This window comes from Oncorhynchus clarkii, chromosome 17 (assembly GCF_045791955.1).
Source record: "Oncorhynchus clarkii lewisi isolate Uvic-CL-2024 chromosome 17, UVic_Ocla_1.0, whole genome shotgun sequence".
In the NCBI taxonomy this organism is placed as follows: Eukaryota; Metazoa; Chordata; class Actinopteri; order Salmoniformes; family Salmonidae; genus Oncorhynchus; species Oncorhynchus clarkii.
The window spans coordinates 46,628,978-46,655,226 of NC_092163.1; the positions used below are offsets into that span (position 1 = coordinate 46,628,978).

Genomic DNA, 26,249 nt, shown 5'->3' on the forward strand with positions numbered 1-26,249 from the left:
GGTGGGCTAAAGAAAAGCCAAGATTCTTCGTTTTTAAAATGGAATAAAAAAAAACGAAATACCTGTGAAGTCTTATGTATTTTTGTTTAAATGTGTATTACAATCATTTCGCTACACCCGCAACAACATCTGCATGTAACCAATAACATTTGATTTATATCCCTGAGTATAAAGTTTCTTTTTTTGTATACTGTGTTGTAAAGTATGACTGTCTATTTAGTTATATTTGATGCTAATAACAAATAAATAAAATGCAGGTGGAATATTTCATCATCAATATGACTTCAATACATGAACAAGTTGAAACATGGTTTAGGCCTTTATACTTGAATGTTTTTCACGGGGAAAGATTTTCCCCTTGTATTTGGAAATACATTTTATTCCCTTATTTATATATACAAAAGGTTGAGTAATAAAAATAAATTTACATAATACAATATTCCAAACAACCAGGAATTCTTATCAGCTTTTAATGAAACCACAAATCTCACAAAATCAAAATGTATATGGATAGATACAGAATTCGAAGTGCCTCAGTATATGTATATTGATGTGATAGCGAGTTATTTACAATAAATCTTAAATTGACAATAAATGTGTAATTCTTCCCCAGTTCTGTGGTATTATTAATCATCATCATCACAGTAACACACACAACATTCACAAGACTAGTGCATATGAATAAGTGAAAAAGGCAGACAGGTGTATTCATTACACGGATTCTGTTGCAAACGTTATGTCTGTTGCGATCCCGTTCACTGCAAACGGAAGATGTTTTGCAATGAAAACTAGTTTCTATTGGACAAATTCAGGTAGGGCCCTCCCTGTTAGCATCAAACGGTAAACATTTCCATTGCAAGACATAATGAATACACCCCAGTCAGTTCTTGACTACAGGGGTGTATTCCTAAGGGCATGCAGCAAAACGTTTCGCAACGGAAAACATTGAAACTAAAACCAGCCCTTCTTATTGGACAAGGTCAGGTCAAGCCGTCCTCGTTTTGACCCGTTTGCTTGCATTTGGTTCCTAGTAAATACACCCTAGATTGCAGTATTTAACATCAAAATACATATTTTCCCAGTCTCTCATTGCTCTCTACATTTCTGAATAGTAAAGTGGAGGTTCTAGCCATTAATCCTTCATTAATTATTCAGAAGTTTTATCAACACTTTGTCCATCTCCTTTTTGTTGACCGTATTGTAGTTCATCCATCCTCTAGGAAAAGACAACAAAGCCCTCTATTCATACCAGTGATTCTAACTGAATCTGCACAGGTGACAAAGCCACATAACACTACAAAGAATAATAGCAAAGATCTGAAACGCAAGTCTTGGAGGGATGTTTGTGTGTACCTATGCTCGACAAGCTACTTAGTGATCTCATCTCACTAACCCCATTACTTCAAATCACTTTACAAGCCTTTGATTTGGGTATCCAAAAGAAGTAAGAGTTCAATACCATTAAAGGAAATGTAAAAAAAAAAAAACAGCTTGAGATGTATACTTGGCTCGACACAGCCCTCCAGGACCGGAGTTTTAGTTTCATACATGTATCATATCAAGGCACCTAACTGACAGAGCAAAGAGAGCCAGCCATGCAGAGTGAGGAAGTGGATTAAGGCTATGTTCCAGCTTTGTAGCAGCTCTCAGGAGGAGTCTAGACCTTGGTTAAGCTTCAACTACTTCCTCTGAGTGTGTGTGTGTGTGTCCATTTTTATTCAGTCACCCCCAGAAACTGAACTTAATTCATTTCCAGAATAAGCTGAGGTAAAATGTGTGTGAACTTGTGTTCATTAGTTGGTGGTTGGAAGTAACACAAATCAATAGTTTTGTTCGCAAACGAACAAGTGAGTTATACAATAATCAATAAAAATGCTGAAATGAAAGCATGCCAGTAGACTATCACTGCTTGAATGATTTAAGCCAGAATAGTCTAAACTGTTAGGGAAAAAAGTAGCAGTAACATCTTTGCTCACTGTGGTGATGTATTCAGGGTGACAAATCACCTAACCTCATCCGGGAACAACATTACAAATCACCAACGCCACAGAGAAGTACTTAATATATGACTGGACGCAAAACATTAGAATAAGCTACATGACATACGGTGGTGTTAGGTTTATGCTTTTTGACAAGGTAAACCCAATTAAAATAATTTAACAAAAACCGAAGACTTTTGGTTGATGTACATTTTTACATAATTGCTGTGGATAAATGCTTTGTTTTCATACAAATTGGACCCACTTCACACCAACTATATAGATAGCATCATAAAAGAAAAAGTTCAACATAGGACACTCAATAACTCAGAAAATCAAATACACAATAACTTTACAAAAATATAAGGCATGAAACTCAAGTCCGTCAATTTTTTTAATTTGAAAAAATCCAAGTCCACACCCTTCACCAGGACTCTGTCCATCCACTACTCCTTTTCCCACCGTTTGAGTGACATTCTTGATCAGCTCTGCATCCCAAGGAGGAACAAGGTCTGTTGTTGACAAAGAGGAAGGTGATGCAGTAATGATGGGAAATGTAGTTGGTCCAAAGGTCCTTGCAAACAATGGCGATCCACGTGCTCTGTGTTTATGTTCACCAGTTCCCCCTTTCTATGTGCCTCCCAGGGCTCACATACAGTGGAGCACATCCAATAGGATTCACTTAACCAATCCCAGCATGCATTCCTTCTCCTAAGCAGGAAATAAGCCAAATTTTCTGGCCCAAAGAGAGAATGCCATGGTAATAGATACAGAGAGCTAAAGAAAACATCTGTCTCAAAGGGGTCCTGAGCTTTCTTCAGAACAATCTGAAGAAATGTGTTGACTTGAAATCCAACAGATAGTCTCAATAAAAAAAAATGAAAATGTTTTTGGACTTTGCAATGAAGTATGCTTAGATTGCATATATGTTAGCTTTATTATTGATAAATGAGTTTCTGATGAAGTCACATCATAGAGAGAAAGGACTCTTTGTTTCTGTGCCATTATAGCATCATGGGCAGTGCCATTGAGGCAATCTCAATTTTGAAGTAGTCAATTTTGGACATGGCTCCAACAGGTTCACCAGCCAATGATGTTGGAAGTCACACCCAGTTGACAACATTAAAATGGTGGAAGGCCTCAATGGCGCTGCCCATGCTAATACAGCCTTTTGGCCACTAGAGGCCTCTATAATTCTCTATGAGTCATATATAACTGGAAGCTATGGAGGGGGCCGATGAGTCATCTCATTATAGTCAGCCAATGGGATATTATGTCAGCAGCAGTGGGGGCGGGGAGAAGGCAGATTATGCTACAATCTTGTTTGTTTGTTTCTTCCTATGACTGATCAATCCATGTTAAATTTTAATTTCTCTAAATAAAAAAACGTGTTTAAGGCAGAGAGAGCAGGGTAATCCTGATTTATTGTGTCTCCTTCAGGATGTTTACCCTTCTATTTCCTCTTCCCTCTTAGTTGGAGACTCTTTCCCCCCCCCAACAATTTACCTGTCCCTCCAACACCCCCACTCGATACTACCATACCCCCGATTGTCATAGTTAACCCTCTAAAGCCTTCTATTGGTGTCATATCATCTTCTTAAAACCTGCCCTGTCATAGGATTTTCCCCTGCTCTTGCTGTGTCATAGGCTACATTCAAAATGGCACCCTATTCCCTATATAGTTGCACTACTTTTGACCAGGGCCTATGGGGAATAGGATGCCATTCAGTACTCAGACATAAGTGTCATAGCATCCGCTGCTCCCTCCTCTCCTTTGTTCAATTCAGGGTCAGTCAGTCTCCCCCTCTCTGCTCTGCACCATCACCAGCCGGGTCATAGTATCTCCTCCACCCCATGGGCAAAGATCATGACCAGGCCTGGCTCCAGGATCATGTCCTCCCCCATATGCTGGTTCTCACAGGCCATCACCACCACCGCCTGTTTCCCCGGGATACGCTTGGCCACGTAATTCTCATAGTAGCGCCGGTTCATCTGCCGCGTTTCCAGCGTGGCCAGGCCGGCGGGCCAGTTCCTCTCGTGGGCATTCTCGATAAGGTCGTTGACGATGGAAGGCGGGCAGCCGCTGTCGATGAGTGAGCGTTTGATGACCGCCTGGAGGACAGCGTCTGGCGTTGAGATCATGCCGCCCCAGCGGGTGACGCGAGCCGGCTGGAGGGAGTTCACCCACCTAGGAGGAGAGGTAGAGGAGAGGATGAGAGGAGAGTTGGGCTATTATAATCAACATAATTCATGAATATGCCTCAAAAGTGGAAAGTGTTGCAGCGTAGCAGAGGTCTGCGCAGAACTGATTTCTTCATCCCCCTCATGCAGCTCCCGCTGGCTTTTTGTCCAACTCCCATCAACAAGAACTGGTAGTGAAGCCGACCGCAGTCACCCAAATGTTATTTTAGGCATATGTGACACACCTTGCTGAGCAGCAATGGTCCCAGCAATGTTGCACTCGATAGGCAATATTCAAATTTGCAAAAAATAATCCAAGAAATAACTAGGAGAGGAGAAGTAGGCTTCTGAATTTGAAGCAGTAAGAATGATGAGTGGACACATGCACTTTCGCTTACATTTTGCATAGCCTATGACCCACCTTCTCAGAGCGGGACTATTTGTGGCAGAGATACACAAAAAAAAAGGGGGTATCAATATTTAAGCTGATAAAACGGAAAAGGTGCCTTTTCCTTTTAAATGATGATAGCACTTCTTTGGTTGCACCTTGACTCATGTTGGTTGAGCAGCCTCCACTTTGTTTCATTATCAATATTTATTTCCAGACACTGTAGCCTAAATCATATTTATGTTAACTTCCTTGGAAAGATAACTCTGGGTTTTTCTGGATCAAAAAAGGGGCTTAGGTGGGAGTTGGCAGTTCAGATAACATTTTAGAGGACCCCCCATCTTGGCGGTGTAGATAGACATTGATGCATTTTTAAGCCAATTTCCTACAATTCTACACATTTCTTCATGGAGCTGATAGAAAATGTTGCCGTTTTAAAGCAAATTTCCTACAATTCAATGCATTTTGCCATGGCTAATGCTGTGCTCCTTTGCTCAAACAAAATCAGTACTGATTTCTTTTGTAATTTATATAAAAAAATGTAAAAAACATTAAAAAAATTAAAAAACCCAGCCAGCCCAAGGATTTCAATGGCAAACAAAATCCCTGTAACTGTGCCGTGCATCTCGGCCCATGCATTTAATTGAGACCACACATACAGTGCCTTGAGAAAGTATTCATGACCTTTGATTTACTCCACATTTTGTAAGCAGGATGCATGTTTTGGAATATTTTTTATTCTGTACAGAGTTCCTTATTTTCACTATGTCAATTAGGTTAGTATTGTAGAGTAACTACAATGTTGTTGATCCATCCTCAGTTCTCCTATCATAGTCATTCAACTCTGTAACTATTTTAAAGTCACCATTGGCCTCATGGTGAAATCCCTGAGCGGTTGCCTTCCTCTCCGGCAACTGAGTTAGGAAGGACGCCTGTATCTTAGTAGTGACTGGGTGTATTGATACACCTTCCAAAGTGTAATTAATAACTTCACCATGCTCAAAGGGATATTCAATGTCTGCTTTTTTATTTTTTAAATCTACCAATAGGTGCCCTTCTTTTGAGACATTGAAAAACTTCCCTGGTTTCTGTGGTTGAAATTCACTGCTCAACTGATATGTGTGATAGGTATGTGTTGGGGACAGAGTCATTCCAAAAATATTAATGTTAAACACTGTTATTGCAGACAGAGTAAGTCCATGCAACTTGTGAATTAAGCACATTTTTACTCCTGAACTTATTTAGGCTTGCCATAACAAATGGGTTGAATACTTATTGATTGACAAGACATATCAGCTTTTCATTTTTAATTAATTTGTAAAATGTTCTAGGAACATAATTCAACTTTATGGGGTATTGTGTGTAGACCAGTGACACAAAATCTCCATTTAAACCATAATTATTTTTTTTTTTTTTAAAAGGCTGTAACAACAAAATGGGGAAAAAGTAAAGGTGTGTGAAACAGTATGAAGGCACTGTATATAGCCTTATAAGTGCACTTGATCTTGAATGCTCAACTAGGAGAGGTAGCCCATAGGATACTGAACTTGAAGCAGAGAATTATGAGGGTGAATAGTGTGACAGAGGTGATTTTAATACAATAGATTGGCTAACGCATACAAAACAGAAAGATGACCGTTTCCAAATAGCCTTAATCTGCAGGACTCAAAAATATTTGAATGCCAAAGTTGTCTGTCTGACTGACCGCAGCATGAAAAATGTTGACCGCGCCGCAATGATCTGTCGGGTCCCGCGGGAATGCAGCCCCCTACAGCATAGTAAGTTATACTGTCTGATTGTGAAGTGTTCTGTGCACCACAGTGCTTAATAATCCACTCACTCCAGGATCTCATTGTACTCAATGGTGTCCTCCAGGTTCTGCAGGTTGGGGTTGGCACTGCGGATGGCCCTCATGTACGCCTTCAGTAACTGGATGTCCCGTTTCTGGAGGCAGAGAGGAGACACCACAATGGGCTAGCAGACAATGCTGACGCAATATCAACCAGATAGACTCAGATGTACAGGCACTGACACACACCAGTGAAAGCATAAGCACACTTACAGTACCAGTCAAAAGTTTGGACACACAATACTCAGTCAAGGGTTTTTCTTTATGCGTTACTATTTTCTACATTGTAGAATAATAGTGAAGACATCAAACTATGAAATAACATGGAATCATGTAGTAACAAACAAGTGTTAAACAAAATATATTTAAGATTTGAGATTCTTCAAAAGTAGCCACCTTTTGCACACTCTTGGCTTTCTCTCAACCAGCTTCACCTGGAATGCTTTTTCAACAGTCTCAAAGGAGTTCCCACATATGCAGGGCACTTGTTGGCTGTTTTTCTTCACTCTGCAGTCCAACCTATCCCAATTGGGTTGAGGCGATTGTGGAGGCCTGGTCATCTGATGCAGCACACAACCACACACGACCACCCTCCTTGGTCAAATTGCCCTTACACAGCCTGGAGGCAGGGGCGCCGTATAGGGGGGAAAGTTAGGACGATTCTAAGGGCCTGTGACTAACAGGAGCCCTAAAAAATGTAGAACATTAGGTTAATTTAATATTGAAGAAAACATACCTATCATTAATATAATATTTTATTTACAAATCTAACGGTTTCTTTTTCTTTTCTTGTTTTTGGCAAAAAGTAAAACATCCAGAGAGCCTCTGTATTGCCCCACCCCCCCCTCAATTTACATGAAATAATTCAGTCCTGCCCCGAAACCAGGCGCGAACGGTACTTGCTAGCTGTGAATTGCGAGTGAGGAGAGAGAGCCAGTGGAGCATCATGTCTTAAAGAAAATCTGTCTTCCAAAAACAAAAAGAAAGAAAAGGAGGAAGGTGGGTGTATCCGTGAGTGGTTGAAGCTTAGTCCATAGTTACTTAATCACTTCACTAAAATTATGAGTGGTTACATTTCGCTCCTCTTTTAGCCGACATTTAATCAATGCAGGCCAACTTTTAGCAAGCTATTCATACTAAAATCAGTTGTCACTGCCCCTGCCTGGTGCCAGGCCCAACAGATGCAGCTTCAGGCTCAGCAGCCCTGTCTCCCCGTACCCATCCCCTGAACCAGCCCTACTCCCAACTGAAGGAGGTGAGCAGCATTGTGTTGAATGACATGTCAGTTGGCATAATAGCAGGTACTGCAATGCGTTGAGGACAGGAATGTGATTCTCCAGTCAGGAAAAATCTCCTTGACAGAGGCAGCGAGTATCAGAGCCTTAAAAGAAGAGATGCAGGCTCTTAGAGATGGAGGCTCTTAGAGATGGATGGGAGTCTCTCCTGTCTGAGGCAACACTGATTGCTACGCAAATGGACGTTGTACCTCAATTTAGCAAGGAACACAGCCGCCAGAGGAAAAGGAAGAGATTCCATGATGAGACCTCTCAAGAGGAGGCAGCTCAGGACAGTGCAGCAACAGTGTTTACTGCTATAGACAACATAAGTGACTTGGACACTAGGTTCCACACCACTGCAAAACTTGTAGAATAAGTTTCTTCTGTTCTGAAAGTTGGGCAGAGTAGTGAGGATAAAAGTCCCTTCTGTATCCCAACCACTGATCATGAAGTATCTTGTCCCCTCTTGGTCTCCTGAATGCAATTTGTAAGATGCAGCTGCAAAGAGAGACTTGTTTTCGATTTGCTGTGCGTTTTGTTGCCAACCTGTTTTGCTACCTGACAAATTTACGGTTTTTACTTTTTTATTACCGTTTATATTTTTTCCTCCTCAAATTTTTCACTCCGGACGCTTTATCTGGACACGGTTCGTCAGGACCTCCAACAGCCGAAGCTAAGTAGTAACATTAACATGATGCCTTCTAATTGCAGTCGCTGTACTCGCCTTACGGCGAGGATAGCTGTGCTACAAGCCCAGCTTCAGACGCAATCGCTAGGCAAGAGTAATTTCAGTGTAGGAAAGGATGAAACAGCGTCTGTGCCACCAGTAAGTACAGATAGTAGTATAAATCCCCTGACACAGTCCCCGCAGCCGGACAACTTTCTCACGGTTTCTGGAAGGAAATGCTGTAGGAACGCTCAACCGGTGTCGCTCATTCAGCCGACAGAAACTTTCAACCGGTTTTCCCCATTAAGCAGCGGGTCGGAGTCAGAGGCCGAGTCTTCTCTGGTCTCTACTCCTCCCGTTACGGGGTCTGAGACGCCGAAGCTTCCCACCATTAGCTCTGACAAATTGAAAACTCTAGTCATTGGCGACTCCATTACCCGCAGTATTAGACTTAAAACGAATCATCCAGCGATCATACACTGTTTACCGGGGGGCAGGGCTACCGACGTTAAGGCTAATCTGAAAATGGTGCTGGCTAAAGCTAAAACTGGCGAGTGTAGAGAGTATAGAGATATTGTTATCCACGTCGGCACCAACGATGTTAGGATGAAACAGTCAGAGATCACCAAGCGCAACATAGCTTCTGCGTGTAAATCAGCTAGAAAGGTGTCGGCATCGAGTAATTGTCTCTGGCCCCCTCCCAGTTAGGGGGAGTGATGAGCTCTACAGCAGAGTCTCAACTCAATCGCTGGTTGAAAACGGTTTTCTGCCCCTCCCAAAAGATAGAATTTGTAGATAATGGCCCTCTTTCTGGGACTCACCCACAAACAGGACCAAGCCTGACCTGCTGAGGAGTGACGGACTCCATCCTAGCTGGAGGGGTGCTCTCATTTTATCTACCAACATAGACAGGGCTCTAACTCCTCTAGCTCCACAATGAAATAGGGTGCAGGCCAGGCAGCAGGCTGTTAGCCAGCCTGCCAGCATAGTGGAGTCTGCCACTAGCACAGTCAGTGTAGTCAGCTCAGCTATCACCATTGAGACCGTGTCTGTGCCTCGACCTAGGTTGGGCAAAACTAAACATGGCGGTGTTCGCCTTAGCAATCTCACTAGGATAAAGACCACCTCCATTCCTGTCATTATTGAAAGAGATCAGGATACCTCACATCTCAAAATAGGGCTACTTAATGTTAGATCCCTTACTTCAAAGGCAATTATAGTCAATGAACTAATCACTGATCATAATCTTGATGTGATTGGCCTGACTGAAACATGGCTTAAGCCTGATGAATTTACTGTGTTAAATGAGGCCTCACCTCCTGGCTACACTAGTGACCATATCCCCCGTGCATCCCGCAAAGGCGGAGGTGTTGCTAACATTTACGATAGCAAATTTCAATTTACAAAAAAAAAATGACGTTTTCGTCTTTTGAGCTTCTAGTCATGAAATCTATGCAGCCTACTCAATCACTTTTTATAGCTACTGTTTACAGGCCTCCTGGGCCATATACAGCGTTCCTCACTGAGTTCCCTGAATTCCTATCGGACCTTGTAGTCATAGCGGATAATATTCTAATCTTTGGTGACTTTAATATTCACATGGAAAAGTCCACAGACCCACTCCAAAAGGCTTTCGGAGCCATCATCGACTCAGTGGGTTTTGTCCAACATGTCTCTGGACCCACTCACTGTCACAGTCATACGCTGGACCTAGTTTTGTCCCATGGAATAAATGTTGTGGATCTTAATGTTTTTCCTCATAATCCTGGACTATCGGACCACCATTTTATTACGTTTGCAATTGCAACAAATAATCTGCTCAGACCCCAACTAAGGATCATCAAAAGTCGTACTATAAATTCACAGACAGCACAAAGATTCCTTGATGTCCTTCCAGATTCCCTCTGTCTACCCAAGAACGCCAGAGGACAAAAATCAGTTAACCACCTAACTGAGGAACTCAATTTAACCTTGCGCAATACCCTAGATGCAGTTGCACCCCTAAAAACAAAAAACATTTCTCATAAGAAACTAGCTCCCTGGTACACAGAAAATACCAGAGCTCTGAAGCAAGCTTCCAGAAAATTGGAACGGAAATGGCGCCACACCAAACTGGAAGTCTTGTACTGGAAAGACAGTACTGTGCAGTACCGAAGAGCCCTTACTGCTGCTCGATCATCCTATTTTTCTAACCTAATTGAGGAAAATAAGAACAATCCGAAATTCCTTTTTGATACTGTCGCAAAGCTAACTAAAAAGCAGCATTCCCCAAGAGAGGATGACTTTCACTTTAGCAGTGATAAATTCATGAACTTCTTTGAGGAAAAGATTATGATTATTAGAAAGCAAATTTCGGACTCCTCCTTAAATCTGCGTATTCCTTCAAAGCTCAGTTGTCCTGAGTCTGCACAACTCTGCCAGGACCTAGGATCAAGAGAGACGCTCAAGTGTTTTAGTACTATATCTCTTGACACAATGATAAATAATCATGGCCTCTAAACCTTCAAGCTGCATACTGGACCCTATTCCAACTAAACTACTGAAAGAGCTGCTTCCTGTGCTTGGCCCTCCTATGTTGAACATAATAAACGGCTCTCTATCCACCGGATGTGTACCAAACTCACTAAAAGTGGCAGTAATAAAGCCTCTCTTGAAAAAGCCAAACCTTGACCCAGAAAATATAAAAAACTATTGGCCTATATCGAATCTTCCATTCCTCTCAAATTTTAGAAAAGGCTGTTGCACAACAACTCACTGCCTTCCTGAAGACAAACAATGTATACGAAATGCTTCAGTCTGGTTTTAGACCCCATCATAGCACTGAGACGGCACTTGTGAAGGTGGTAAATTACATTTTAATGGCATCGGACCGAGGCTCTGCATCTGTCCTCGTGCTCCTAGACCTTAGTGCTGCTTTTGATACCATCGATCACCACATTCTTTTGGAGAGATTGGAAACCCAAATTGGTCTACATGGACAATTTCTGGCCTGGTTTAGATCTTATCTGTCGGAAAGATATCAGTTTGTCTCTGTGAATGGTTTGTCCTCTGACAAATCAACTGTAAATTTCGGTGTTCCTCAAGGTTCCGTTTTAGGACCACTATTGTTTTCACTATATATTTTACCTCTTGGGGATGTTATTCGAAAACATAATGTTAACTTTCACTGCTATGCGGATGACACACAGCTGTACATTTCAATTAAACATGGTGAAGCCCCAAAATTGCCCTTGCTAGAAGAATGTGTTTCAGACATAAGGAAGTGGATGGCTGCAAACTTTCTACTTTTAAACTCGGACAAAACAGAGATGCTTGTTCTAGGTCCCAAGAAACAAAGAGATCTTCTGTTGAATCTGACAATTAATCTTAATGGTTGTACAGTCGTCTCAAATAAAACTGTGAAGGACCTCGGCGTTACTCTGGACCCTGATCTCTCTTTTGAAGAACATATCAAGACCATTTCAAGGACAGCTTTTTTCCATCTACATAACATTGCAAAAATCAGAAACTTTCTGTCCAAAAATGATGCAGAAAAATTAATCCATGCTTTTGTCACTTCTAGGTTAGACTACTGCAATGCTCTACTTTCCGGCTACCCGGATAAAGCACTAAATAAACTTCAGTTAGTGCTAAATACGGCTGCTAGAATCCTGACTAGAACCAAAAAATTTGATCATATTACTCCAGTGCTAGCCTCTCTACACTGGCTTCCTGTCAAAGCAAGGGCTGATTTCAAGGTTTTACTGCTAACCTGCAAAGCATTACATGGGCTTGCTCCTACCTATCTCTCTGATTTGGTCCTGCCGTACATACCTACACGTACGCTACGATCACAAGACGCAGGCCTCCTAATTGTCCCTAGAATTTCTAAGCAAACAGCTGGAGGCAGGGCTTTCTCCTATAGAGCTCCATTTTTATGGAACTGTCTGCCTACCCATGTCAGAGACGCAAACTCGGTCTCAACCTTTAAGTCTCTACTGAAGACTCATCTCTTCAGTGGGTCATATGATTGAGTGTAGTCTGGCCCAGGAGTGGGAGGGTGAACGGAAAGGCTCTGGAGCAACGAACCGCCCTTGCTGTCTCTGTCTGGCCGGTTCCCCTCTTTCCACTGGGATTCTCTGCCTCTAACCCTATTACAGGGGCTGAATCACTGGCTTACTGGGGCTCTCTCATGCTGTCCCTGGAGGGGGTGCGTCACCTGAGTGTGTTGATTCACTGATGTGGTCATCCTGTCTGGGTTGGCGGCGCCCCCCCCCCCCCCCCCCCCCCCCCCCCCCCCTTGGGTTGTGCCGTGGCGGAGGTCTTTGTGGGCTATACTCAGCCTTGTCTCAGGATGGTAAGTTGGTGGTTGAAGATATCCCTCTAGTGGTGTGGGGGCTGTGCTTTGGCAAAGTGGGTGGGGTTATATCCTTCCTGTTTGGCCCTGTCCGGGGGTGTCCTCGGATGGGGCCACAGTGTCTCCTGACCCCTCCTGTCTCAGCCTCCAGTATTTATGCTGCAGTAGTTTATGTGTCGGGGGGCTAGGGTCAGTTTGTTATATCTGGAGTACTTCTCCTGTCCTATTCGGTGTCCTGTGTGAATTTAAGTGTGCGTTCTCTAATTCTCTCTTTCTCTCTCTCGGAGGACCTGAGCCCTAGGACCATGCCCCAGGACTACCTGACATGATGACTCCTTGCTGTCACCAGTCCACCTGGCCGTGCTGCTGCTCCAGTTTCTTTCAACTGTTCTGCCTTATTATTATTATTATTATTCGACCATGCTGGTCATTTATGAACATTTGGACATCTTGGCCATGTTCTGTTATAATCTCCACCCGGCACAGCCAGAAGAGGACTGGCCATCCCACATATGCTCTCGCTAATTCTCTCTTTCTTTCTCTCTCTCGGAGGACCTGAGCCCTAGGACCATGCCCCAGGAATACCTGACATGATGACTCCTTGCTGTCCCCAGTCCACCTGACTGTGCTGCTGCTCCAGTTTCAACTGTTCTGCCTTATTATTATTATTCGACCATGCTGGTCATTTATGAACATTTGAACATCTTGACCATGTTCTGTTATAATCTCCACCCGGCACAGCCAGAAGAGGACTGGCCACCCCACATAGCCTGGTTCCTCTCTAGGTTTCTTCCTAGGTTTTGGCCTTTCTAGGGAGTTTTTCCTAGCCACCATGCTTCTACACCTGCATTGCTTGCTGTTTGGGGTTTTAGGCTGGGTTTCTGTACAGCACTTTGAGATATCAGCTGATGTACGAAGGGCTATATAAATACATTTGATTTGATTTGATTCAAAGCATTTTTGGAGAAGTGTGCATTGCATTACATATATTTTGCACACTGCTTGTGACTGTTGCTGGTGGCGAGAGAGCTTTCAGTAAGCTATAATGGATTTTAAAAAACTATGAGGTCCACTATGTCCCAGGACAGGCATTGCAGTCTTGCCATGCTATCCATTGAAAGCCAGTTAGCTAGAAACCTGGACTTCAAAGACTTGATCAGTGACTTTGCTAGCAAGAAGGCTCAGCGCTGGACTCTTGGTGAGTAAGGCTGAGCAAGGGCCAGTGATAACTGTTAAATGGCATGGCTATGGATATTGGATCACATGATGCCGACAGGCTGAGAACAAGACTGAGAACAGACTGAGACAGGATATATCTCAAAGTAATGGCTGGATTGCCATACAATTAGTTGTGCACAATCAAGACCCCAATCTGAAGAATTGATATTGATTTGGTGACCACTTGACCTTTCCTCTAGCGCCATCATCAGGCCTTAATATTTCCATTTCCACTTTTACGGCCACTTATTTTCCAGTTGGTAGGTATACTTAATTCAAAAGTGGTAGGTATACTTAGTTTTATTATTTTATTTGTTATATCATTCTATAGATGATCATTTATTTAAATTGAAGAGGTTAATTTATATTTAAGTTATATTTATTTTAAGTTACTCATTAATGTTAAGAGAATTTTCCATTCAAGAATTTTACCATTAAAATCACATTTAGACTGTAAAAGATGGCCTTTAGCACATTTCTTATAGAGGTTATCAGTCTTGCATCAAATAGTGAATTCCACTGTATGCAGAATGTTGCATACATGTCTGCACAGTGTTATATTTTCACAGCTCACTGTCAGTAAATATCATACAGTAAATATTGGACTACAACAGAGTTCCAAGCATGCAAAGGTAGCTATTTAAAGCTTTGAACGGGTCAATTGGGTTCTGGAGGTGTGTGGTTACAGCAATTGCGCAGGGTTGGTGTGGCCTGTGGTGGTGGGGCCCAAAATGATATATTTTCATGGGGCACAAAACCCCTGGCGGCGCCCCTGCCTAGAGGTGTGTTGGGTCATTGTCCTGTTGAAAAACAAATTATAGTCCCACTAAGCACAAACCAGATGGGATGGCGTATGGCTGCAGAATGCTGTGGTAGCCAAACTGGTTAAGTGTGCCTTGAATTCTAAATAAATTACTAACAGTGTCACCAGTGAAGCACCCCAACCTCCATGCTTCACAGTGGGAACTACACAAGCAGAGATCATCCGTCATCTAATATGTGTCTCACAAAGACATGGGGGTTGAAACCAAAAATCTCAAATTTTGACTCATCAGACCAAAGGACAGATTACCATCAGTCTAATGTCCATTGCTTGTGTTTCTTAGCCCAAGCAAGTCTCTTTTTCTTATTGGTGTGCTTTAGTAGTGGTTTCTTTGCAGTAATTCGACCATGAAAGCCTGATTGACACACTCTCCTTTCAACAGTTGATGTTGAGAGGTGTCTGTTTCTTGAACTCTGTAAAGCATTTATTTGGGCTGCAATTTCTGAGGCTGGTCACTCTAATGAACTTATCCTCTGAAGCAAAGGTAACTCTGGGTCTTCCTTTCCTGTAGCAGTCCTCATGAGAGCCAGTTTCATTGTAGCGCTTAAAGGTTTTTTTCGTGTGCACTTAAAGAAACTTTCAAAGTTCTTGACATTTTCCAGATTGACTGACCTTCATGTCTTAAAGTAATGGACTGTCATCTCTCTTTGCTTATTTGAGCTGTTCTTGCCATAATATGGATTTGGTCTTTTACCAAATAGGGCTATCTTCTTTATACCACCCCTACCTTGTCACAACACAACTGATTGGCTTAAAAGCATTAAGAAGAAAATAAAGTCCACAAACTAACAAGGCACACCTGTTAATTGAAATGCATTCCAGGTGACAAACTCATGAAGCTGGTTGAGAGAATGCCAAGAGTGTGCAAAGCTGTCATCTAGGCAAAGGGTGGCTACTTATAAAATATATTTAGATTTGTTTAACACTTTTTTAGTTACTACACGATTCCATGTGTTATTTCATAGTTTTGATGTCTTCACTATTATTATACAATGTAGAAAATAGTGAAAATAAAGAAAAACCCTGGAATGAGTAGGCGTATCCAAAGTTTTGACTGATACTGCACATACGCACGCACGAACATGCACACACACGTACAAATGCAGACACACACAAACCTGCTCCGCTAGCTGGTGCTTGTGTTCAGCAGAGGCCTTCTCCAGGTCTGCGATCTTGCCCTGCTGTTGCTGCACCACGCTGCGCAGGTGTTTGATGCAGTTATGGCTAGACGCCTCATCTTTAGGCATCTCCAGACTGAGGGAGAAAGAGGGAGAACATAACTCAGCAACAGCCTTTTAGTGCAACCAACTCACCCACAGCCCCAGTAAACTAACTACAACCTTTAGCCAATAGCCTACACCTACTAATCCAGAGCCAGTAGCACTACTCACCTACAGCAGAGTTTCCCAACCTGATTCTCACCCCCCTCTTTGGTTGTGCTCATACAGATGACATTCAGTTTTACAGCTTTACCTATATAATTTCAATGAGTAACAAAACATGTCCCAAAATAGAGTTTTGGTGAACGCCTTTGTTGGAGCCAACCCCACTCACCCGCAGCCCTGCTCGCACTGGACGGGCCTCTTGGGGTTGTGCTGGCAGTCCCTGAGGTGAGACTGCAGCTGGTCCAGGCGCAGCACGGCAACGCAGCCAAAGCCGGCGTTGTCACAGTTGATTTGCAGCTTGGAGAGCATGTTGCGCATGATGCGGGGCACGGGGCGCAGGTGGGCCAGCGTCACCACGCTGCGGTCCACGGGGCATATCTGCTGCTGCGAGAACCACTGGGTGATGCAGGCATTGCAGAAGGCGTGCTCACAGTGAGGGGCCTAAGGGAGGGAGAAGGAGGGACACGGAGGAAGAAATGGAGAGCAAATGCTAATTGACCTGCTCCGACAAAAATGCATGTTTCTATTAAAAATATATTTTCTGTCAATATAAAATCTATAATATGACCATTTTGCTGTTAAAAACATGTTGGCAGAAAGAGACATTTTAATTCAAAGATTAAATTCTTAAAATGACAAGAGGAAAAGAGGGCATGATAAAAAAGCTAAAGGCATTAGCAGTGAAGGAGGAGTTCAGCAAGTATGGATACATTTGGGGATAGCAGTTCTGCTGTGTGTGAAGATCTCAATGCAGGGGTGACGGTACTGATGAAATCAGTAGATGGCAGTGATGAGATCACTGCGTGATGCTAAGCTAGCGACGGGCTGGCTAGCTTCTGTTCGCTACAATAGCCATTCCCACTACAGTCCCTGGGTGAGTCAGGAAGAAAGCTCGAAGCTACAGCCGCTACTGGGTAGCAATGGATTCCCCAGAGACCTTCTTACCCCGTTTCCCATGCAGTCCCTGGGTGAGTCTGAAATGGCACCCTAATTTCCTATATAGTCCAGTACTTTTGACCAGGGCCCTGGTACCATTTCAGACAGTCCTAGTCCTGATTCCTCCCACTACAGTAGAGTTCTATGCTGCAGTGCTGCTGATTCATACTGGGGCCCCAGAGGGAGTATAAATTATAACCACCCAGCCCAGCCCTGGGACAGTCCACACAGCAGCACGGACTCCAGCAAGGTCAGTGAGTGCAGCACAGCACACTGACTGGGACTAACACACCCTCAGATACACACCCAGACTCTTTTATTTAGAGCGTTGAGAACTTCTATAACTTTGAATAATGTTCCAATTCTAGACAGTTAGCTAGGAATAAATATTCCCCATGTAATGTCAAATGGGGCGCTAACATGGCTAAAGAAAAAAAAAGAAATGTTGCAACTCTGGTATGCTCCCATGGTGATTTATTCAGATACACCAAAAATGTTGTTTCACTAACATGGCTGCCATTAAGAATGTTGCGATGTCATGTTAACGCATCATCATAAAGAAACCTCAATGGCCCAAATCTCTAAATACATGCACACCTAACCTCTGTTTATTCCACTCCCTCTCTCCCTCCCATTCTTTCAGTCTGGAAGATGTCAATGCTCTAACAGGGCATGGGAATTACACAGCTTTCACTCAGGTCTCTGATGTACAGCGCCTTCAGAAAGTATTCACACCCCTCGACTTGTTCCACATTTTGTTGTATTACAGCCGGAATTTAAATGGATTAAATAGAGATTGTGTCAGTGGTCTACACACACCTGTATCTTCGTAGTGACTGGGTGTATTGATACACTATCCAAAGTGTCATTTATAAATTCACCAGTCCATCTACCAATAGATGCCATTCTTTGCTAGGCATTGGAAATCTTCCCTGGTCTTTGTGGTTGAATCGGTGTTTAACATGCATTGCTCGACTGGCGGACTTACAGATAATTGTACGTGTGGGGTACAGCGATGAGGTAGTCATTCAAAAATCATATTAAAATTGTGTACTCCTGAACTTATTTAGGTTTGCCATAAAAAGGGGTTGAATAATTATTCACTCAAGACATCCGCTTTCCATTCTTTATTATTATTTGTAAACATTTCTAAAAACATAATTCCACTGACATTATGGGGTATTGTGTGTATGTCATTGACAAAAATAACTTAATTTGTTAAAATTCAGGCTGTAACACCAAAATGTGAAGGCACTGTATTAGTGTACATACTATCTGTCCAGGCCCATGCAGGGGATGCCAGAGTAAGCAGCAGACACAGCCGAGTGCAGATGCAAGCAAACAATTCCAATCATTCCCTCTCTCTCTCAGTATACTGTATGCGTCTCCACTGAAAGCCCTACGGCAGTTATGTCCACATTCCTTTACTGCTGCCAGCACGCTGTGCAAAGTCCTACGACAGCTCAGAATGCATAGGCAACATTGACTGGAAGTGACGTTGTACTACCACACTACCTTCTTGCCGAATTAACCTACCAACGCATGAACACACGTGCCCACAGACCGGTGCCATCCCACTCACAAAAACACTCCAAAACAAAGAATACTTACTACCACAGGAAATTGACCAACACACACACACACACACACACACTAAGAAATGCCTAGGCTGGACAAAGTGTTATGTACTATAAAAAGCACAAACCAGCAACTATTTACTCCAAGGGCAAACATGTAGCAAAACAATGCTATCCTCTGCAGGTAGGTAGAATCAATAGTGTCTATTTAAAGCCACTCACCTCATGGTTGGTTTCAGTTTGGGAGCTGTGTTTGTTATACTAGTATCCTTATGCTTTATTTACATTAACAGGACAAGGCATCTCCACTCACTTCTTCTATCCCTAGTCCTTTCACCTCTGCCCCATCTTTATGCATCACTACAAACATTGGGCACATTGATTCATCTTTAAAAAGAACGAACAGATCTCCATGCAGAGCTCATCTCTCCAAATTGCCTTCTTCCCTCCCTCCTGTCCTCGGTCGCTCTCTCGCTGTCCTGTCCTCTCCACTCTTCCTCTTGTCCACTCCTCTCTCCCCTTGCTGACACAGCATCCCACTGAAAGCAGACCTTTAAGCTCTCCTCCCTGTCCTTTCTCTCTGCCCATCTCTTTCCTGGCCAAGATGGGGCTATTCTCATATGTCTAATCGCTTTCACCTTTCACTAGCAATGAATAGTCATCACTGGAGCTTCATCATAGAGAATCAAATTACAAGTCCAGTGATATACTGTATACAGAAATGCAAAAACAGCATAGCAGCAAGAGCACTGCAGAAAATATAGTTAAGCTATAAAGCCAGAGGGGGTGTGGTATATGACCAATATACTAAGGCTAAGGGCTGTTGGACTAATTACAGCATTACGGCAAAAATGGAAGAGGCAAGTGGAAGAGGGAGAAAGTAAGGAACTTGTCATTCAGCCCAGCATTAAAGACCAAAATTGGTTTAAAAAAATGGTGATACATTTTTAAAAAGTATACCAGCTTCATTTAAGGACCAAAAAATTGATAGCTGTTCTATATCGATTGCAAAATATACATTACAAAAATATAAAAACACAACATGTAAAGTGTTGGTCCCATGTTTCATGAGATTAAATATAGATCCCAGAAATGTTCCATATGCATAAAAAGCTTATTTCTCTCAAATTTGTTTACATCCCTGTTAGTGAGCATTTCTCATTTGCCAAGATGATCCAGCCACCTGACAGGTGTGGCATATCAAGAAGCTGATTAAACAGCATTATCATTACACAGGTGCACCTTGTGCTGGGGACAATAAAAGGCCACTAAAATGTGCAGTTGTCACACAACACAATGCAACAGATGTCTCAAGTTGAGGGAGTGTGCAACTGGGTCCACCAGAGCTGTTGCCAGAGAATTGAATGTTAATTTCTCTACCATAAACCACCTCTGTCGTTTTAAAGAATTTAGCAGTACCTCCAACAGTCCTCACAACCGCAGACCACGTGTAACCACGCCAGCCCAGGACCTCCACATACGTATTTTTCACCTGCAGGATCAGGACAGCTGAGGAAACTGAGTATTTGTGTCTATACTAATGCCCCTGCCAATCAGAACACATTTTCCCTTACTCAGTCATGTGAAATCCATAGATTAGGGCAGAATTTATTTATTTCAATTGACGGATTTCCTTAAATTAACTGTAATTCAGTAAAATCTTTCAAATTGTTGCATGTTTAGTTTATATTGTTGTTTAGTTGATGTACCGATTCCATGGCACATGGTTTATGAACTGATACACAAAATTACACTGGATTCAAAACATTGTTTTTCAAAGTAAATTATTATACAAAATTCCTAGCAACCAATAGAATGTTATATAAAAAACAAGTGGTCTGAATACTTCCCGAATGCACTGTATACCACAGCTTTCAGCCAATCAGCATCCAGGACTCAAACGACCTGGTTTATAATCACCTTTGTAGCACTAAAAAATAAAATGGCCTGCGCACAGCCTATAGGACTGAAAATTGAGAAATTAGCAAAAACTTAGACTGAAATGGCACAGCAGGTGTGTGATCAACGAGCTGACAAGTACTGGATCCTATTTCACTGAAATGGAACTGAATTTACAAGACAATTCCTTAATTTTCCGTGATTTCTCAGAGCACTGAAATGCAATCCAACGGCTAAAATGGTGCGGAGATGTGTACGTCACTGACCTGAACGGGCTCCTCTAGGACTCCACTGCAGATGGGGCACAGCAGGTCCTCATCCACTTCCCCCTGGAACCGGGTGACGTCGTAGCCCATGGCACATCACCGGAACCAACTACAACCTGCAGCACAGGTAGGGAAATGGTTAGTCTACAGAGTACATACAATCAAACATGACAACATATCATGCATGAACAGGATCATAGTCGACATGGAACATACTCACAGAAAAAAAGTTTAATTACTCAACCATGTTTAAAATAAAACAACCTATATGTGGCAGCACATTGGAAAGCACTTAGAGGAGATGGCACTACAATTTATGGCTGTGTTACTTACAGTAAAAAGCTCTTCAACCAGTCTTGAATTAATTAGTTAGCTTAGATTTGGTGTATTATCTTTTGTTCGTTGCTAAAAAAAAAAGGCTCAATATTGGACACCTGATACACAGAAAAGAATTCTATTGCCTTTGTGTGCCTTTTCCTTTCCTTCCTCAAAAAGGGAAGTGCGCCAATCCTCAGCTATAAAACATGGTAACATGAGTGTTTGCTGCTGGTGACCTTTTTGAACACTGTGTGCTCTACGCACTGAAGTAAGTTCAGAATAAGCGAATACACTGCCTATTCAGCACAGTGGGGAAAGTACTAGAATGAGCATTCTACGCCACGTTACAAAAGCAGGCATGTACTGTAATGGCATTGATGACCTTTTTAACAGTTTACACCAGAGTGATGACTTCAATATAAAAATCAGCCCACTTAGATGAGACGTCTTTCAGAAATACAAGCAAAGGGCTTGTCATAAATTAACAGAATCTACTGCACACCCTCTCTGAGGTGATTTCATTGTGTCAAGACGGGTTGTAAAAAAGACACTTACCCACGACAGTGCAAGTGGGTTTTATTTTTGACCAAGACTAGTTGTAATATGAACATTTGTGACCCGTTTCAGGAAACTAGGCGTATGTCGCGGGTCACTACTTCACAGGAGAGCCGTTTGAACGTAAACGTTTTTGTTGTTGATCAAAATGTTTTTTTGGGGGGCAGAAATGCCTTCTTGAACTTTCATGTGCCTTAATAACAAACTTGAAACCATGTGTAAATACAAATAATATTGTTAAAAATTACGAGCCTAGTTGGTTAAGCCACAGGAAAAGACAGCAACCTTCCCACTATGATTGGCTGAGATAATGAGTGGGCTGGACATGCCGAGAGATGAGTTGGGATTGGTCTACCATATAGAACGCTTTTGTCTATTTGAGCTGGTCAGTAGGTAATCCTATCTAACGCAGCTTTTGAATTTTTGTTTATTTATGAATTACGTATTAAAACTTACAAAAAAGACCTGACTATGCAAGTATCCATTTCAATAGAAATGCACTGCAACAACGGTTTCAGAGCACTCTCGTCTGAGTGTGCAAGAGCGCAGAATAACTGATGAATTTACAAACGCTCAACACAGGCTTAATATGGCTGGTGTCAGTAAACGTTGGCAAAAAAGCGTAATTAAAATTGTTGCCAGGAGCACAGTTCGTCACCAACGCTCAGGATAACATGAAAACAGCCTAACCACCTCTGCTAGAGCGAGTGAAATGGTCAGAGTTTGGGTGAGGGCTAAAGATGATTATTATGGCATTGTACACAGTCAGTATGAACTAGAGTGACTTGACACGGAAACGACGTCAAGGAACGGAAACGACACAGGACGTCTTATTTAATAGATAGCTAGCTCCATGTACAGTGGTTGCTCAACTAAAAGTTGAGATTATTCTGTGGGACTTAAGAGGTAATTTGTGGTTTAGTATGGTACCCTGCGTCACTGCTCCAGACCAGCGCAAGGGGGAGTTAGTATTTTCCAGTAAGCATAATCAGTGCTCTCTTTCAAAATTAATGGAAGAGACAAGTGGAAGGGGGAAAAGACAGCACTGCTCTGAGACAAGCATGGGGACTGGTCTTGATAAATCAATTAGATTTTTTATTTTCACTGAATCTTACCATTAGGGTGTGGAAATGTTACGCTCTTAGTACTGTAGCCTACTCCCGACCTGTCAAGTTGTACAGCTCAATATTTTTCTAACGGAAACCCTAAGGGTTTTGTTTTTCATTTTTCTTGGAATAGAAACAATATTAATCAAAAGAATTAAGCTACATTTCTTAAAAGCAATCCCATATACTATGTTCTTACATAAAAAAAGGTTTAAAATTCCCTAGTACAGTCAATATTGAAGACTGTCAAAAGCTTCTCAAAGACGCCCTCTGGTGGTCAAACTAGCACTAATGGCAACAATGGCTGACAAATAACGTGCCACAGAATTCTGAGGCAGCCCGCAAGGTGTGCTGCAGTATGACGCAACTTTTACAGGAAGAACCACTGTATAAACAAAATACCAAGTTGAAGCTGACTGTTAGCTAGCTGATGTTAGATGGCTGGCTCACATTATGTTTATGATCTGTGTAGTAATGTTCTCAGAATGACATTTCGTATTTTTAGTTATAGCCTAATGTTAGCTAGCTAACATTGAACCTATTTGGTTAACTTTAGCTAGCTGTGATAAATAGGTTTGTCTAAACAAGACTCCACTTCGCCAGATGATTACGTGACCCATCAAGTTAGCTAGGTGTGTCTGACGGTAATTACGGCTATCTATTGTATAATAATGCCAAAATCTGGAATTTGTCTTTCAGCATCAGTAGAACACACCTAACTCTCCTCCACCAGTCATACAAGGAGAACGGTCTAATGCCTCCCATCAAAAAGAGAGCTGGCCCAAGCAAGCACAGGTTACACCTGAATCATGAGGACTTGCAAGTGGTGAACTTCAACAACTACGCAGAGGATAATGCAATCGTGTTACCAGGACGCCACCCAGGACACAAACACTTTGGTGGAAATCTGCTGCCATCCCATGTGACAAAAGCAGCAGTGTGTCGTCTCTACAAGGAATCGATGACAACACTTGGTATGTAAAGCATAAACAACAAGTTTGGATTATTTAATTGACCTCCAAAATGATTGGCACTACTTCTATTGAGATCACATTATTTCTGTATTTTCCAGAGGTACGTGTAGTCGTACGTCCAGTTTCCAAGATGATGTTCTTTCTGTATGCAGTGCTGCTGCTCTGCACATTTGTAGGTATGTGAAACTTACCTGATAATGATGCATAAAAAATAAGTTACGTTTTACGTTACATTTTATTTTCATTAACTTATCTTAAAATGTTATTTTGTTGTTTGCAGGTGCACTATCCTTCTGACCCTATGCCAGGTCCCGTTTACTTTTTAACTCCTCGCAAATCTGTCTTGTTTGGTGTCTGCTGTGAAGGAATACCACAACAAGTCAACTACTTGATTTATGAAGGCATGTCATCCAGCAAAGGCAGCAGCGCAGTCAACTACATGCACCATTTCTTCACCAACTAGTTGGAGAAAAACACGTGTTGACCTGAATTGTGATAACTGCAGTGGCCAAAACAAGAACAAGTTTGTGCTCTGGTATTGTGCCTGGCGGACCATGCACAAGCTCCACCACAGTCTGGACCTTCACTTCCTGATCACAGATCTGGTGCTTTGGCCTCATCAAGCAGCTCTTCAGAAAGACCAGAGTGAACACTGTCTGAGATTGCTGGTGTTGTGAAGGACAGCACTGTGACAGGGGTCAACATCCCACAGCTGGTTGGACTGGAGGATGGTACGATGCTGGTGGAAAGCTATGGCTGGCAACAACACCTGACTACATACTTCAGGCCACTGCCACAGATCAAGCAGTATCAGCGCTTCGGGTGAATATCATTTTCAGATGACAGAGATTATTCTTCTTATCTAAACTTGGGAACTTGATGTTGTGAAAGTTTGTAATGTCTTCATTTTTTTTTGTTATTTCTTGTTTTACAGCTTCGATGCTCTGGAGCCTGGTGTTTTCGCAAAGGAGCGTTCGGACTCAGTCGGGACCAGGTTTCAGCTGTTGCGCAATGCTGACATCCTTCCTCCCATAGATGGTCTGCCTGTACAAGCACCACCTGGACTGGATACAGCTCGACAAACTTATGTTTTTGAGAAGATCAGGGAGTTTTGTGACGAAAAGGCTATGGACATCACATCTATTTTGATATTGCTACTATGCAAGTAACCATTTGGCTGTACCGTTTATACCCTCTTTAGAGACCCATCCACTTGGCAATATGTGGCTGGGGATTATAGCATTTCTTTCACATGACCCATCAATTTAGACAAGTGTGTCTGGGTAAGCATGATCTAATTTATTGTTTACCTGGAAATGTTCCTTATCGTAGGATACTGCTTTGTCTTAATCTTTACTACACTACTCACGTTTTAGCACATGACCTCACATGTGAATCCTTAAGAGATGGGTGGGGCTGGCTTAAGCGGGTGTGAACAATGCTGAATGGGTGTCGACAAAGGAGAGCTCTCCAGTAGGTACAAAAACATTGAAAGAACATTCTCAAAAGTGAGTTTACAAGTTTGTCAACTTTCAAAGCATAATTACTTTCCCATTATTCCTCAAATGATATACCATTTTGTAGCTCTGAGTCTACTTTTATCCAATGTAAAAAAACAACAAAATTTTGCTACATAAGACCGATTTGAGTCAGTCAGTTAATATTTACGGTGTGGATACTTCTTAGGCATCAATGCACTTTGAAATAACTACCTGGATTGGTCAAATGCTACTTCATTGAGTTGGAGGATAGATTGCATTTGCCAGAAGATACCGTTATGCTCAATGCACGTTTACACAGATGCACTGCAGTCGGAACTCAATCATGGTTACATTAAGACACCGTGGAGCCCGCACGAGAAATGGATCGGAAAACATACCTCAATGCAGGGATGGGATATGCCACTGTACTCTAAATGTTAACTTTATCCACACTGCTTCACCGAGAAGATTGAAATACTGCTTGTTTTCCCAGAAAACTGCCCTTTTTGTTCCCATGCCAGCTAGCAGTGGGCAATGCAGCCATTTTGCAATGGCAGCATCAGCTAATGATCCTTGCTATCAGAAATCCTTGGGATGTCCCTACCCCTTTGACGTTGAAATTTAAAATGGTTAGGGTAGTGCTTAGGGCAGGGACATCAAGGATTCCAGATTGTTAGTACTAACAATTTCATAATGGCCGAGGTGGCTACTGCTAGCTAGCAGATGACAAAAAGCCAGTTTTCCGTGAAAACTAACAGTATTTTAATGTTCTCGAAGGAGCAGTGTGGATTAAGATACAATTTGGAGTACAGTGGTATTAAGTGCCTTCAGAAAGTACTCACACCCCTTGACCTTTCCCACATTTTGTTGTGCTACAGCCTGAATTCAAAATGTATTAAAAGTGAAAAAAATTGTCACTGGTCTGCAATACCTCATAATGTCAAAGGTGAATGTTTTTTCAATTATTTTCACAAATTAATAAAAAATGAAAATGCTGAAATGTATGTATTCAACCCCTTTGATATGGCAAGCTT

At 42.2% G+C, this 26,249-nt stretch overlaps 1 protein-coding gene across 2 annotated transcripts in view; it reads right to left on the reverse strand.

Annotated features, from left to right (window-relative positions):
* Positions 1–454: 454 nt before the first annotated feature.
* The window catches only part of LOC139370957 (E3 ubiquitin-protein ligase NRDP1-like), a 34,235-nt gene continuing 8,440 nt past the window's right edge, over positions 455–26,249 (reverse strand). Inside the window, exons 3-7 of one of the 2 annotated variants that reach the window (XM_071110885.1) lie at positions 20,782–20,897; positions 16,273–16,544; positions 15,837–15,972; positions 6,389–6,492; positions 455–4,167 (exon numbers count right to left, since the gene is read on the reverse strand). In XM_071110885.1, the coding sequence (XP_070966986.1) occupies positions 3,813–4,167; positions 6,389–6,492; positions 15,837–15,972; positions 16,273–16,544; positions 20,782–20,871 (957 nt within the window). In that variant the 5' untranslated portion in view covers positions 20,872–20,897 and the 3' untranslated portion in view covers positions 455–3,812. The remainder of the gene's footprint in view (positions 4,168–6,388; positions 6,493–15,836; positions 15,973–16,272; positions 16,545–20,781; positions 20,898–26,249) is intronic. The other variant, XM_071110886.1, reaches the window with a different exon arrangement.